The sequence below is a fragment of the Gorilla gorilla genome, chromosome 3 (assembly GCF_029281585.2).
Source record: "Gorilla gorilla gorilla isolate KB3781 chromosome 3, NHGRI_mGorGor1-v2.1_pri, whole genome shotgun sequence".
In the NCBI taxonomy this organism is placed as follows: domain Eukaryota; kingdom Metazoa; phylum Chordata; class Mammalia; order Primates; family Hominidae; genus Gorilla; species Gorilla gorilla.
The window spans coordinates 25,890,035-25,903,215 of record NC_073227.2 but is presented as its reverse complement, the minus strand read 5'-3'; the positions used below and the strand labels follow the sequence as shown (position 1 = coordinate 25,903,215).

The following is a 13,181-nucleotide window of genomic DNA, read 5'->3' as shown; positions in this document are numbered from 1 at the left end:
CTCACTGGTTAGTCTTACCTTGATGCTTGAGGCCTCAGATGGTGCTCCTCAAACCTCATCTAGTCTAGCCACGGCAGCTCCTCTCTGTCCTTAGAACATTCCAGGGCCTTTGCAGGTCCTGGAAACCTCACACCCAGACATCTCCTTGGTGAACTCCCTCACTTATTACAGGATTTTACTCTAAAGTCACTTTCTGGAGCACTTCTCTGGCCAAGTTGTCTAACATTTCAGCCCTTCCCCAACACTGCAGAGCCCCCTCCCGGCTTTATTATTTCTCCATCCAACCTAGTGTTTGCCGCCTTGTTAGCTCATGGACTTTGATTGCTGCCTGTCTTTTTCACTCAAATGTCAGCTCCTGGTGTGTAGGAATTCTCCCTTTTATCTCCCCAGCTCTGAGGACAGTGCCTGGCACATAGTAGATCTCAAGAAATATTTGTTGAATGAATGAGTGACATATTGTCTACCTAAAGTTCAGCTAAGAGGAACAGACTATCTCATTCACTCCTCTAGATACTTGCACAATTTCCATAGAAATTAAGCTAGAACAGAAAGCCTAGGTCTCTATGACAATTTTTTTTTTTTTTTTTTTTTTTGAGATGGAGTCTTGCTCTGTCACCCAGGCTGGAGTGCAGTGGCGCCATCTCGGCTCACTACAAGCTCCTCCTCCAGGGTTCACACCATTCTCCTGCCTCAGCCTCCCGAGTAGCTGGGACTACAGGCACCCGCCACCACACCCGGCTAATTTTTTGTATTTTTAGTGGAGACAGGGTTTCACTGTGTTAGCCAGGATGGTCTCGATCTCCCAACCTCGTGATCCACCCACCTCGGCCTCCCAAAGTGCTGGGATTACAGGCGTCAGCCACCACGCCTGGCCCCTCTATGAGAATTATATTAGTGCTTGTCATCTACCAGTCCTTTACTATGTACCTGGAGTGGCAGGGAGCAAGTGAGTAGCACAGTGAGTCACTGAGAGGTTAGGAAATGTAGGAAATGTGCTCGAGATGACACAGCTGGAACGTAACTGCACCGCTCATGTGGTCCCCAGAATGTTCCTTCACCTGGATCTGCTTTGCACTGAGGCTCATGGGCTGTGGTGAGGGACCATGGAGCAATAGGCCCTGGGAATCCCATCATTTATTTTATTTTATTTATGTATGTGTTTTTAAAATAGAGACACCATCTCACTATGTTGCCCGGGCTGGTCTCGAACCCCCAGGCTCAAGCAATCCGCTTGCCTCGGCCTCCCAAAGTGCTGGGATTACAGGCGTGAGCCACCATACCCGGCCAACCACACCATTTTGACTCATGTATGGATGCTGTTGAGAAGAAATTTTGTACTGCTTTTCCTATTTCCCTGCATCCGAAAATGTAGTTGGCTTTTTTACTTATGTGACACTGAGAAGTTTGTTAGTAATGAATGTGACACTGAGAATTTTGTTAGTAATGAGCATTTTTTTATTTGACACTAGAAAACTTAAAGACAACAATTTGCCCCACCCCACCCCTATATATATGAGGCTTTGTGGTGTGACGTTAACACGTGTTTTCTTTTGACCTTCTCGTGTATGTCTAATTTATGTTTATTTGCAGTATTGTATGACACTCATAAGCTTCTTTGATCTCTGGGAATAAGGCAGGGTGTGAAAACATTAAGTGTCCTGTTTTCGTGCCTTGTATGGTTAACTCTTCCAATCATCATTTAGGAAGTAGAAGCACAGTTGGAGGAAGTGAGGAAGAAATCAGAAAAGGAGATAAAGCAGCTGGAAGAAGAGAAAGCAGCCCTCAATGTGAAGCTCCAGAATTCTCTGCTCGAGGTGAGCCCTGACCAAATGTAAGCCTTGGGGTGCTGTTTCTGGTCCCTGGGAGCTTCTACCTAACTGAGAAGCCAAGAATTTTGGAAGGCAGAAAAGGACACTCAGCCAGACAGGCAGGCTGTCTCAGGGGGCATGCATTTAGCTGCAAGTAAGAGAGAGCCAGATTAGAGATGCTTAAACAAAGAGGCTTTTAATGTCTCAAATAAGAGAAGGACACAGGAGGCCGCTGGTGTTGGTTCTGTGGCTTCATGAAGGCACAAGTGGGTAGCCTGCAGTTCCCCTGCCTTTCCTTCCCCAGGGTTACATTCGCCCCTTTGTGGGCTCTTAGCACTTTTGCCTTTCTAGGCCCTTCCTTTGTTAAAAAATATTAAAAATTTATATTTTATGACTGCATTGGTAGAAAGATGAATATCATCCAGACTATACTTTTTTCTGATTTTAAAAGAAATTAACACATTTTCGTGGGCCCCTAAAAGTATCAAAGAACTAGTGGAAATGGCTAGAAACAGAATCCTAAGAGCCATTTCTGAGCCTGCTTAAACCAAAAAAATGTCAACAAGTTTCCTTCCTTCCCCTGTCCTCCCTCAAACCTTCCACATGAGACCTGTGTCTCCCACCTGCTTCAGGAACCCATGAAACCAGTTCCTCAGCCCTGGCTGTACATCACAACCTCTAGGGAATTTTTAAGAACACAAAGGCCACGTGCAAAACAGTATCGATTGTTTAGGAATATCCAAGAGGTCAATCTAAACAAAGCATGAGGATGATAGAATCAAATTGGACCAGTGGTTGTCTCTAGAAGGGAGAGACTGTAAGGGGCTGCAGCTGTATTTGTGACATGTTATTTCTTTAGCTGAGTGATAAGTACACAGGTGTGATGTTTCTCTAACTCCTTCTATTTCTAAAATTATTATTTTAAAAAATGATGTCTTTCCTTAGACTTGATATTTCAGGGTCTAGAGGTGGGTCTTGGTGAAAAGTACTGGGATAGAGGCTTCTGTTCTGGCCCAGACCAAGGTGGGGCTGCACAGCAAAGAAGCCTTTCTCTATCCTTCCTCCTTTCTTCCCTGCTGTCCTTCCTCACTTCCTTCTGCCTTTCCCTCACTCCCTCCTCCTTCACTTCTCCCTCCCTCCATCTCTTCCTCTCGCCCTGTTGAAGATACACTGCCAGTCTTCATGTTGTACCTGGACCACTCCTCACTGCAGAGCTTAAGGTGGCCTGTACATGTATGAGACCAGCCCAGTTATTCTTTTTTTTTTTGAGACGGAGTCTCGCTCTGTTGCCTGACTGGAGTGCAGTGGCGCAATCTCAGCTCACTGCAACCTCCGCCTCCCGGGTTCAAGCGATTCTCCTGTCTCGGCCTCCTGAGTAGCTGGGATTACAGGTGCCTGCCACCACGCCTGGCTAATTTTTGTATTTTTAGTGGAGATGGGGTTTCACCATGTTGGCCAGGATGGTCTCAGTCTCTTGACCTCGTGATCTGCCTGCCTTGGCCTCCCAAAGTGCTGGGATTACAGGCCCAGTTATTCTTTTGAATAACACAGGTCAGGGAAGCCTGGGCCCTGACCTATTTATGTGAATGTGCCTTAGAGCTCCTTTTTTTTCCTTTCTTTTTTGAGATGGAATCTCACTCTATCGCCCAGGCTGGAGTGCATTGGCGTGATCTCAGCTCACTGCAACCTCCACCTCCTGGGTTCAAGCAATCCTCCTGCCTCAGCCTCCCAACTAGCTGGAATTACAGGCGCATGCCACCACACCAGGCTAATTTTTTGTATTTTAGTAAAGACGGGGTTTCACCGTGTTGCCCAGGCTGGTTGCGAACTCCTGAGCTCAGGTGATCCACCCGCCTCTGCCTCCTGAAGTGCTGGGATTACAGGCATGAACCACCGTGCCCAGCCGAGAGCTCTTTTTTTAAAAACAATAATGGCTAGCTTTGTGGAGCACTTGCTCTAGTCAAGATACTATATAAGAAGTTTACATTTACTATTTTAATCCTCATAACCACTTTACCATGTAGGTGCTATTATCATCTCTATATACAAATGAGACAACTGAGGCACAGAGAAGGTAAATCACTTTCCCAACGTTGCATAGCTAACAAGTAGCAGGTCTGGGATTCAAACCCAGGTAATGTGGCTCTAACGACCCCACCCTTAACCGCTAAGCTAATACTGCCTCTAGTATGGTATGTTGCCTCTTTGATGACTAAGGGTCACTCAGAACCTGAATGTTTATATTCAGTTGCAAGTCATGACCAAGAGGTTGACCATTGACAAAGGGCCTCAGTCTTGCTCTCCATCCTTGACTCCTCCTACCCCCTCAATGATGCTACAATCTGTCCCCACCTTACCAAAGCTAGAAATGAAAGTGTCATCCTTGATCATAGTCTCTTCTCCCAGCTCTCCCATCCTCACCCCTAGTCACAATCCTGCCCTATCATCACACCCAATCCTTGTCAAGTCCTGTGGGTCCTACGCCTTAAGCCTTTCTGTCCCCTCCCTTCTCTCCACACCTATGCCTTGAACAAGATCCTTGGAATGACTTGCCTAGACTCTTTCCTCACTTGTAGATGTTACATAAGCAATTGCACCAGCTCCTCTGAATGTTTCATAAACCTTAGCAAGATGCAGTTTAAGCATAGTTTTATAATCTTGAAATATCTCTTCCTCTAATATTCCTTATGGAAAGTCTGGAAGGACTTTCCGATAGCCTTGCTGTTCCCCTGCAATGTTGCTAGAGTCTTGCAAGAGCGTTGCCATGGATCTTTCTGCCTCCACGTTCTCTCTAGGCCAGCTACTCCCAGAACTCATGTTCTAAAATCCAAATCTGCTCAAAGCCCCACTCCTCCCTTCCTAAAATCTTGAATCCCCATCTTCTTCACAATTTGGGCCGAACTTCATTTGCTACCACTATCCTCCAAGGCTCTGCTGCCTCTGTCCCGTCCTTCACTCTGGCCCCTCCAACATGGAATCTTTCTTCAGTCCTCACATCTACCCCACCTGCCCTCTACCACTACACCTGCTGTTTCTGCTGTCTGGAATACACTATCCCACCTTCACCAATGGCAGACTCCTGTTCATCCTTCAGTGCCCTTAAGCTGCTTGAATGCCCCTGGGCAGAGTTTATTGCTGTAAATTCTTTTTTTTTTTTTTTTTTTTTTTTTGAGACGGAGTCTCGTTCTGTCACCCAGGCTGGATTGCAATGGTGCAATCTTGGTTCACTGTAACCTCCGCCTCCCAGGTTCAAGCAATTCTTCTGCCTCAGCCTCCCAAGTAGCTGGGATTACAGGCACGCACCAACAGGCCCAGCTAATTGTGTATTTTTAGTAGAGATGGGGTTTCGCCATGTTGGCCAGACTGGTCTTGAACTCCTGACCTCAGGTGATCTGTCCACCTTGGCCTCCCAAAGTGCTGGGATTACAGGCATAAGCCACCACGCCTGGCCCTATTGCTGTAAATTCTGTGCAGTAGTGCCTACCTTATAAAGGCTGTTGTGAGGATTAAAAGAGTTAATACTGTAAAAGGCTTAGGTTCCTGGCTGGGTGTAGTGGTTCATCCCTATAATCTCAGCACTTTGGGAGGCTGAGGTGGGAGGATCTCTTGAGCCCAGGAGTTTGAGACCAGCCTGGGCAACATAGCAAGATCCCATCTCAATTTTTTAAAAAAGAAAATTTTTTTTTTAAAAAAGGCTTAGATTCCTGGGTGGCACAGAGCAAATGGATCATTAAGGAGGTGCTCTTATTATTTTGTACATATCTCTACTGAGTGTCATTGGGGTTATAAACATTTATCTATCTCCCTCATAAAATGACAGCTCCTTAAAGGCAGGGACCATGCTTTATGATTTGACTATCTTGCTCTCACTCTGTCCCTTCCCCATCCCTCCTTGTACCTAGCATGGTGCCTAACTGGTATTAAGGTTTCTAGAAAATTTTGAGGAAAGTCAAAGTTTCCTTTATGTTTTTTGGCGTCATTCTCCTCAAAGTCTAGGGGAAAGCTGTCTGTTTAATTCAAATATTACAATTAGTTGGTTAATCATCATCATAATTAAGGCCTTACACTTTCAGAGCACCCCCAACCACTCTTTTCTCGTTTTATCTATATAATTCTTAAATGTTGTTCATTTTCTTTACCAATTAACTTTTTTGTTTTGTTTTCAAAAGAAATTGAGTGGCCTTCCAGGAATGGTATTAAAGCCACCCTACAGATCGAGTATAGAAATATGTATGTAAATAATTGAAGGAAAGTGTGGAATACTATAAACCTACTGGGCACATTTTCTTCTGGAAAGACTAAGCAACTAGCTCATTAGAAATGGCATTTCTAGGCCGGGCACAGTGGCTTACGCCTGTAATCCCAGCCCTTTTGGAGGCCGAGGCAGGCGGATCGCTTAAGGTCAGGAGTTTGAGACCAGGCTGGGCAACATGGTGAAACCCCGTCTCTACTAAAAATACAAAAAATTAGCTGGGCGTGGTGGTGCATACCTGTAGTCCCAGCTACTCAGGAGGCTGAGACAGGAGAATCACTTGAACCCGGGAGGTGGAGGTTGCAGTAAGCCAAGATCGTGCCACTGCACTCTAGCCTGGGTGACAGAGCAAGACCCTGGCTCAGAAAAGAAAAAAAAAAAAAAAAAGGCATTTCTAGAAGTGTGTGTAGAATTTGTCTAATGGGGCACTCTCCCCAGAACAGACTGACCCAGGGGAATTGATTCCCGGATGAATGACTGTATCGAGGAGGTAGAACCTGGTTTCATTGCGTGGTGTTTCTTATCTCCTGTTTTAGGTTTTAAGGCTGGAAGAATTTATCCAACAAAATAAGACACGCCCCACAGGAGCTGAGGAAAGGCCCCAGGAATTAGGCCGCCAGCACCGCAGCATTCTGGAGACCCAGGTAACCTCCAGCTTTGTCAGATTTAATTAAAGATATTTCTTTTCTCGGTCTCAGCCTTTCAGTGTCCCCAGTGACACATGCTGATGTTAATGGGCTCTTTTACATCTCTCCTCGACACTGCCAAAATGCCCGGAAAAAAAAAAATCACCACAAAATCCATTCACAGAAACCACGAAGGAAATAGAAGTCTGACTAATTATCTGCATGGTTTGAAAAAGAATAAGACCTGTCAGATGAGTCTCCGCTCTCTCTCTGAGAGCAGCCTGCCTGGAGGATAAAGGGCGCACTCAACTAGAGCAGGGCCTTTGATTCTGCCCAGCACGAACCCCAAGAGTAGTCATAAAAGCCCCTCTCTTGCCCCGGCTGTCTCCCTCCACAGCCATGATCTCATTTACTCTCACAACAGCCCTTGTCCGTGAACCTGCCGTTTCAGGGACGCCGCTTGAGGGTAGAAACTGGTTCCTGTTTGTCTCTCTGTCTGGCTTACGGTGGGTTGGATTGTTCTCTAGGATCACCATAACGAATGACCATGTACTTGGTGGCTTCAGCCATGGAAATGTACTCTCTCACGGTTCTGGAGGCTGGAGGTCTGAAATCAAGGTGTTGGCTTATTTTGGAGGCTGCGAGGGAGAACCTGGTCTGTGCGGCTCCCCTCGCCTCTGGTGGTTGCTGGGCAGTCCTTTTGTTCCTTGGCCAAGTCTTCCTTGCAGACGCGTCACTCCGATCTCTGCCTCTGTCATCACACGGCCTCCTTCCCCTTGTCTCTGAGTCTTTGTGCCTTCATACAGCCTTCTTATAAAGACACCAGCCACTGGCTTTAGGGCCCACTCTACTACAGCATGACCTCATCGTAACTAATTGCATCTGCAAAGATCCTATTTCCAAATAAGGTCACATTCATAGGTACCCGGGCTTAAGACTTCAGCATATCTTCTTAGGCACACAGCCTAACCCCCAAGATAGGCACTCAGTGAACATTTGTTGTACCATGTCAGGAATATAAATAATCTCCCTGAAGTGGGCGCTTGAGTACCCTGGCTTGAATAACCCTCTTAATTCCTGTTTCAGCAGCAAGAGAGCCATAAAAAACTCACGGCCTTCAATTTCACTTATTTGATTGTTGCCTACAATTTTCAGGCCATTTCAAACTCCAGGAGGGAAAACACTACATGGGTCAGTCTGAATCTTACCACATCAGTCTCACCAGTCTCTTGTTTACCCATTTCTGTGTACACGAGTGTCCTCAGGAACTGCAGTTTCTCTCCCATGATCCCCATCTTCCAGGGCTCAGGCCCCAGTCCTGCCAACAGCCCCCATGGCATACTCCTCTGAGATAACCCCCACTCAACCACATATTCACCAGGGCAAAAATGAGCCAAAATCTAATGACTGTGGATTTAAATAATAATTAACATTTGTATGTGAACTGGTCAGTCATAGAGCACTGTTCTCATCTTTGACTTCATTGGAGTTTTTTGTTTTTGAGACAGGGTCTTTCTCTGTTGCCCAGGCTGCAGTGCAGTGGTGCAGTCACAGCTCACGCAGCCTCAACCTCCTGGCCTTAAGTGATCCTCCCACCTCAGCCTCCCGAGTAGCTGGGACCTCATGTGCACGCCACCAGGCCCAGCTAATTTTTCTATTTTTTGTAGAAACAGTGTTTCACCATGTTAGCCAGGCTAGTCTCGAACTCCTGACCTCAGGTGATCCTCCTTTCTTGGCCTCCCAAAGTGCTGGGATTACAGGTGTGAGCCAGTATGCTCAGCTTCATTGGAATTTTCCAACAACCGTGTAAGGCACCCATGGTATAGAAGAGAAAACTGAAGGTGAGGGCAGGTGACCTGCCCACAGTCACAGGCAGGTAAATAGCCAAGACAGCATGGAACTACTGGCTCTGATCCCCTCCTCTCTCCATAAGAGCAGCACATGCCCAGGATGCCTTCCAGATAAAACAGACTCCAGCTGTCATTGGGTTAAGGGGAGCAGCCAGGACTCCCTGGATTTCCTCCTTCCTCCTCTGACACCCAGATTAGGGGAGAATCCTTGAGCAGCCCTGCTGCCCCCATGTAAGCCTGGAGGACAAGCCTAAAGGAGCAGAGGCACCCTCATCCACAGGGCTTGCCCCTTCCTGATCTGAGGCTGTCCCTCTCCTTTCAGAAGATTTCTGCCTGAGGGATGTGCAGACATTTTCATTCTCCCTCAGTTTCTCAAGAATCAGTCTCATGAGCTAGCATTCCAGAGAACTTTTGGCCCCAGGGACAGCTGCACCTTTCACCAGCACCCTGTGGGGTTTCCCAGAAAGGTTGTCCTGAGATATTCAAGTATTTCTTAGCTCCTCAAAGTGACTGTGGCAGGGAGCTGAACCGGAGTTGGCTGGTATCCTTCTTGATGAGATTAAATCTGAAATAAGGTGGTAAGCTGGAGACTGAATAAAAAAATGCAGTTCAGGAAGATTGTAGAGCAGGCTGTGTTTTAGGGAAATAAACACATAGAAATTCTAGATATGTTCCAGGGCTGATGACCTGAGTCTACCAGTCATGGTCACGATGTCCATGAGCCGGTGCTATCACCACAGCTCAACTTCAGCACTTGACTTTGGGGTTGGATAATTCTTTGTTTTGGCGGGGTGTGTGGAGCTATGCTGTGTGCTGCAGGATGTATAGCAGCATCCTTGGCCTTTACCCATGAGATGCCAGTAGTATCTTTCCAACCAAAAATGTCTCCAGAGGACAAAATTATCCCCAGTTGAGAACCACCTCTGTAGCTAAAAAAGCAAGTCCTGAAGAAGTCCAGAATACAAGTGCCTGTTGGGAACCGTGGGTTGGTTCACCAGGAAACTCCTCAGTCTTTTTTTTTTTTTCTTTTGAGACAGAGTCTCACTTTGTCACCCAGTGTCACCCAGGCTGGAGTGCAATGGCATGATCTCGGCTCACTGCAACCTCCGCCTCCTGGGTTCAAGCAATTCTTCTGCCTCAGCCTCCCAAGTAGCTGGGACTATAGGCGCACACCACCATGCCCGACTAATTTTTGTATTTTTAGTAGAAATGAGGTTTCACCATATTGGCCAGGCTAGTCTCGAACTCCTGACCTCATGATCCACCTGCCTCGGCCTCTCAAAGTGCTGGGATTACAGGTGTGGGCCAACCCGCCCAGCCCTCCTCAGCCTTCTTGATCTAGAATGTTGTCTTTCAATGAGCTCGGTTTCTTTTTCTTTTTCTTTTTTTTTTAAGTTCCAGGGTACATGTGCAGGATGAATAGGTTTGTTACAAAGGTAAACATGTGCCATGGTGGTTTGCTGTACCTATCAACCCATCACCTAGGTCTTAAGCCCAGCATGTATTAGCTCTTTTCCCTAATGCTCTCCTCAACCCACCACCCTCCCTCAACAGGCCCCAGTGAGTGTTTTTCCCCCTCCCTGCATCCATGTGTTCTCATTGTTCAGCTCCCACTTATAAGTGAGAACATATGGTGTTTGGTTTTCTGTTCATGTGTTAGTTTGCTGAGGATAATGGCTTCCAACTTCATCCATGTCCCTGCAAAGGACATATCTCATTCCTTTTTATGGCTGCATAGTATTCCATGGTGGTGTATATGCACCACATTTTCTTTATTCAGTCTATCATTGATGGGCATTTGGGTTGATTTCATGTCTTTGCTGTTGTGAATAGTGAATGAGTTCAGTTTCTAGAGGGAAGTGCAGATGCCTCCTCTGTAGAGTTGCAGCAAGAACCTCGACAAATATCAGTTTCATTTGATTCAACTCAATATGCACGTTATTCATTCATTCTGCAGTCATGTGTGCAATACCTGGCATGTGCCAGCCTCTGGGCTGGATGCCAGAGGGAGAAGTGTGCATAAACAAGTAGCTGGAAGACAATGTGGACATTTAGTAACAGCTTAAATATCTGGTGCTGTTTTCTATTAGGCATTTTGCAGATATTGTTTGTTCTTTCAAATTCGGGCCTCTTTTCAAATAAGCAATCCACATATATGGTACAGAACTCAAATGGTATATAAAGGTATACATTGGAAAGCATCTTCCTTCTTCCTGCTGAGTTCCCTATCCCAGGAAAAACTACTTGTTGTGTTTTATTTTCTCTCTTCTTATGTATCCTTTCAGAGGTATAGTGTATATACAGGCATAATTATGGAGTTTTTTCTATAAATGATAGGATACTCTCATGAATAATAATAATAATATATTATTATTATCATTATTATTATTATTATTATTATTATTATTCTTGAGACTGGGTCTTGTTCTGCTACCCAGGGTGGAGTGCAGTCCTGGCTCACTGCAATCCTCGATTTCCTGGGCTCAAGCAATCCTCCTGCCTAGACTCCTGAGTGGCTGGGACTACAGGTGCCCACGACCACGCCCAGCTAATTTTTGAATTTTTTGTAGAGACGAGCCTTCATCATGCTGTCCAGGCTGGTCTCAAACTCCTGGGCTCAAACCATCCACCCACCTCCACCTCCCAAAGTGCTGGGATTACAGACATGAACCACTGCGTCTGGCCAGTTCTGCTTTTCTTAACTTAAATTTTATAGCTTAGAGATTGTAATATATCTGTATACTTCCCTTTTAGCTTCATTTTTTTAAAAACAAACCAACCACCTAGTTCTCCCTTGTACAGAAAAACCATATTATATTTAACCATTCCCTTATGATTGACATTTAGATTGTTTTAATATTTCTCTATTATAGATAATACTTCAATGGATAGCACCATAGAGGGATATAATATAGTATAGTAGTTAAGCAAGCTCACCCCTGAACCAGACACCTGGGTTCTTACTGGCTGGATAATCTTGGACAAATAATTTAATGTCTCTTTGCTTCACCTTTCTCATTTATACACCAAGGGCGATGATAGTGTCTACTCCAGAGGGTCTTTGTGAGGTCTAAATGGATTCCTATCTGTATGGTGTTGGAAACAGCACCTAGTGTGTGCAAATGCTCTCTAGGTGCTAACTTTTGCTCCCATGGAATTTGCCGGGTGCAGTGGTGTGTGCGTGTTTAACTTCAATAGATACCCTCACTTGCCACCCACTGAGGTTGCTCTGCTCTGTGCCCCCACCAGCAACACGTGTGCTTTGCTAACACAGCAAGTTACAAAACTTTCTGAACTTTGCCAATTAGAAAAAAAATGTAATGTAGTTCTAATAGTTTTGGCAAGCCAGCTCTGTGCCAGCCTGGTGAGCCGAAGCTCTGCCTAGGTCTAGATGAGGTGTGAGCAGCATACTTCAGTACTGCCATACCTGCAACCACACAGAATGGTACAAGGGGCAGAGGTAAAGCCAGGGAGGCCTAGGCAGGGGCTTGAACAATCTGATGGCAGATCTGCTGGTGGCAATAGGGGCATCAGAACAGGATATTAAATGACAACTTCCCCAGTGATGTTCCTGCTGGATTGGGGCTATAAAATTTAAGTTTGTTCAAGACTCAGGGGTTTCAGTTTAGGCCAGTAGCTGTTCTGCAAAGCACTTCAGTGAGTCAAGAGAAATAAAAACAGTCCAGGCGCAGTGGCTCATGCTTATAATCCCAGCACTTCGAGAGATGGAGGCAGGTGGATCACTTGAGGCCAGGAGTTCAAGACCAGCCTGAGCAACATGGCAAAACCTCGTCTCTACTAAAAATACAAAAATTAGCTGGGCATGGTGGCACACGCCTGTAGTCCCAGCTGCGTGGGAGACTGAGGCACGAGAACCGCTAGGACCTGGGAGGTGGAGGTTGCAGTGAGCCAAGATTGTGCCACTGTACTCCAGCCTGGGGAACAGAGTGAGACTGTCTCAAAAATAAATAAATAAATAAACAAACAATAAAAATAAATCTAAAAGAGAGAGAGATAAAAATAATAATGTCAACTGAGATCAGGCTTTCCACTCCACTCCCAGAATATGCAGGGAGAAGGCTGCCAAACGTGGGTGTGACTCTGTCCCCACTAAACTTAGCTGGGACCTCACCAAGACTTTAATCCTGGTCTCTCCCTGCCAGTCTCCTTGATTCTCGTAGATTCAAAGTTTTACTAATTGGTTTCCAGAAAGCCATTTTAGTCATAATCATTCTGAGGGAAAATTTTTTTCCGGAAGATTCCTTTGGTGCCTGGGCCACACTGAACAGGCGGTGGAGAAGGGTGGAAGTTTTCGTACATACCCCTGCCCACGCCCTCTCCAGAAGGAAAAGGGAGTCATTTGTGGTAACTGCCATTTAAGTCATCTCGTCTCTATAAATATGTCTGAGTACCATCACTATACAAGCCATAGGGCTGCATGTCAAGGAGAATGAGGCCCAATCTTGATCCTTGGAGGGCTCACATTTCAAATGGGAGAAATAATTATTTCCTTAAATACTAACCTGTTACGATGACTGCTATGATGATGGCAAGAAGATATATTAATGGCAAGCCCATATGGGAGAGGAAGCTTTCTGTCCAGGGGAGTCCAGGAAACTATTCCAGAAGAATGACGTCTGCGGAC

The 13,181-nt window shown here is 45.7% G+C and overlaps 1 protein-coding gene across 2 annotated transcripts in view; it reads left to right on the top strand.

Moving 5' to 3' along the window:
* The window catches only part of FAM184B (family with sequence similarity 184 member B), a 151,068-nt gene that overhangs the window by 86,952 nt on the left and 50,935 nt on the right, over positions 1–13,181 (top strand). For both annotated transcript variants that reach the window (XM_055385464.2, XM_055385463.2), the window contains exons 6-7: positions 1,704–1,814; positions 6,597–6,704. In XM_055385464.2, coding sequence (XP_055241439.2) covers positions 1,704–1,814; positions 6,597–6,704 — 219 coding nt within the window. The remainder of the gene's footprint in view (positions 1–1,703; positions 1,815–6,596; positions 6,705–13,181) is intronic.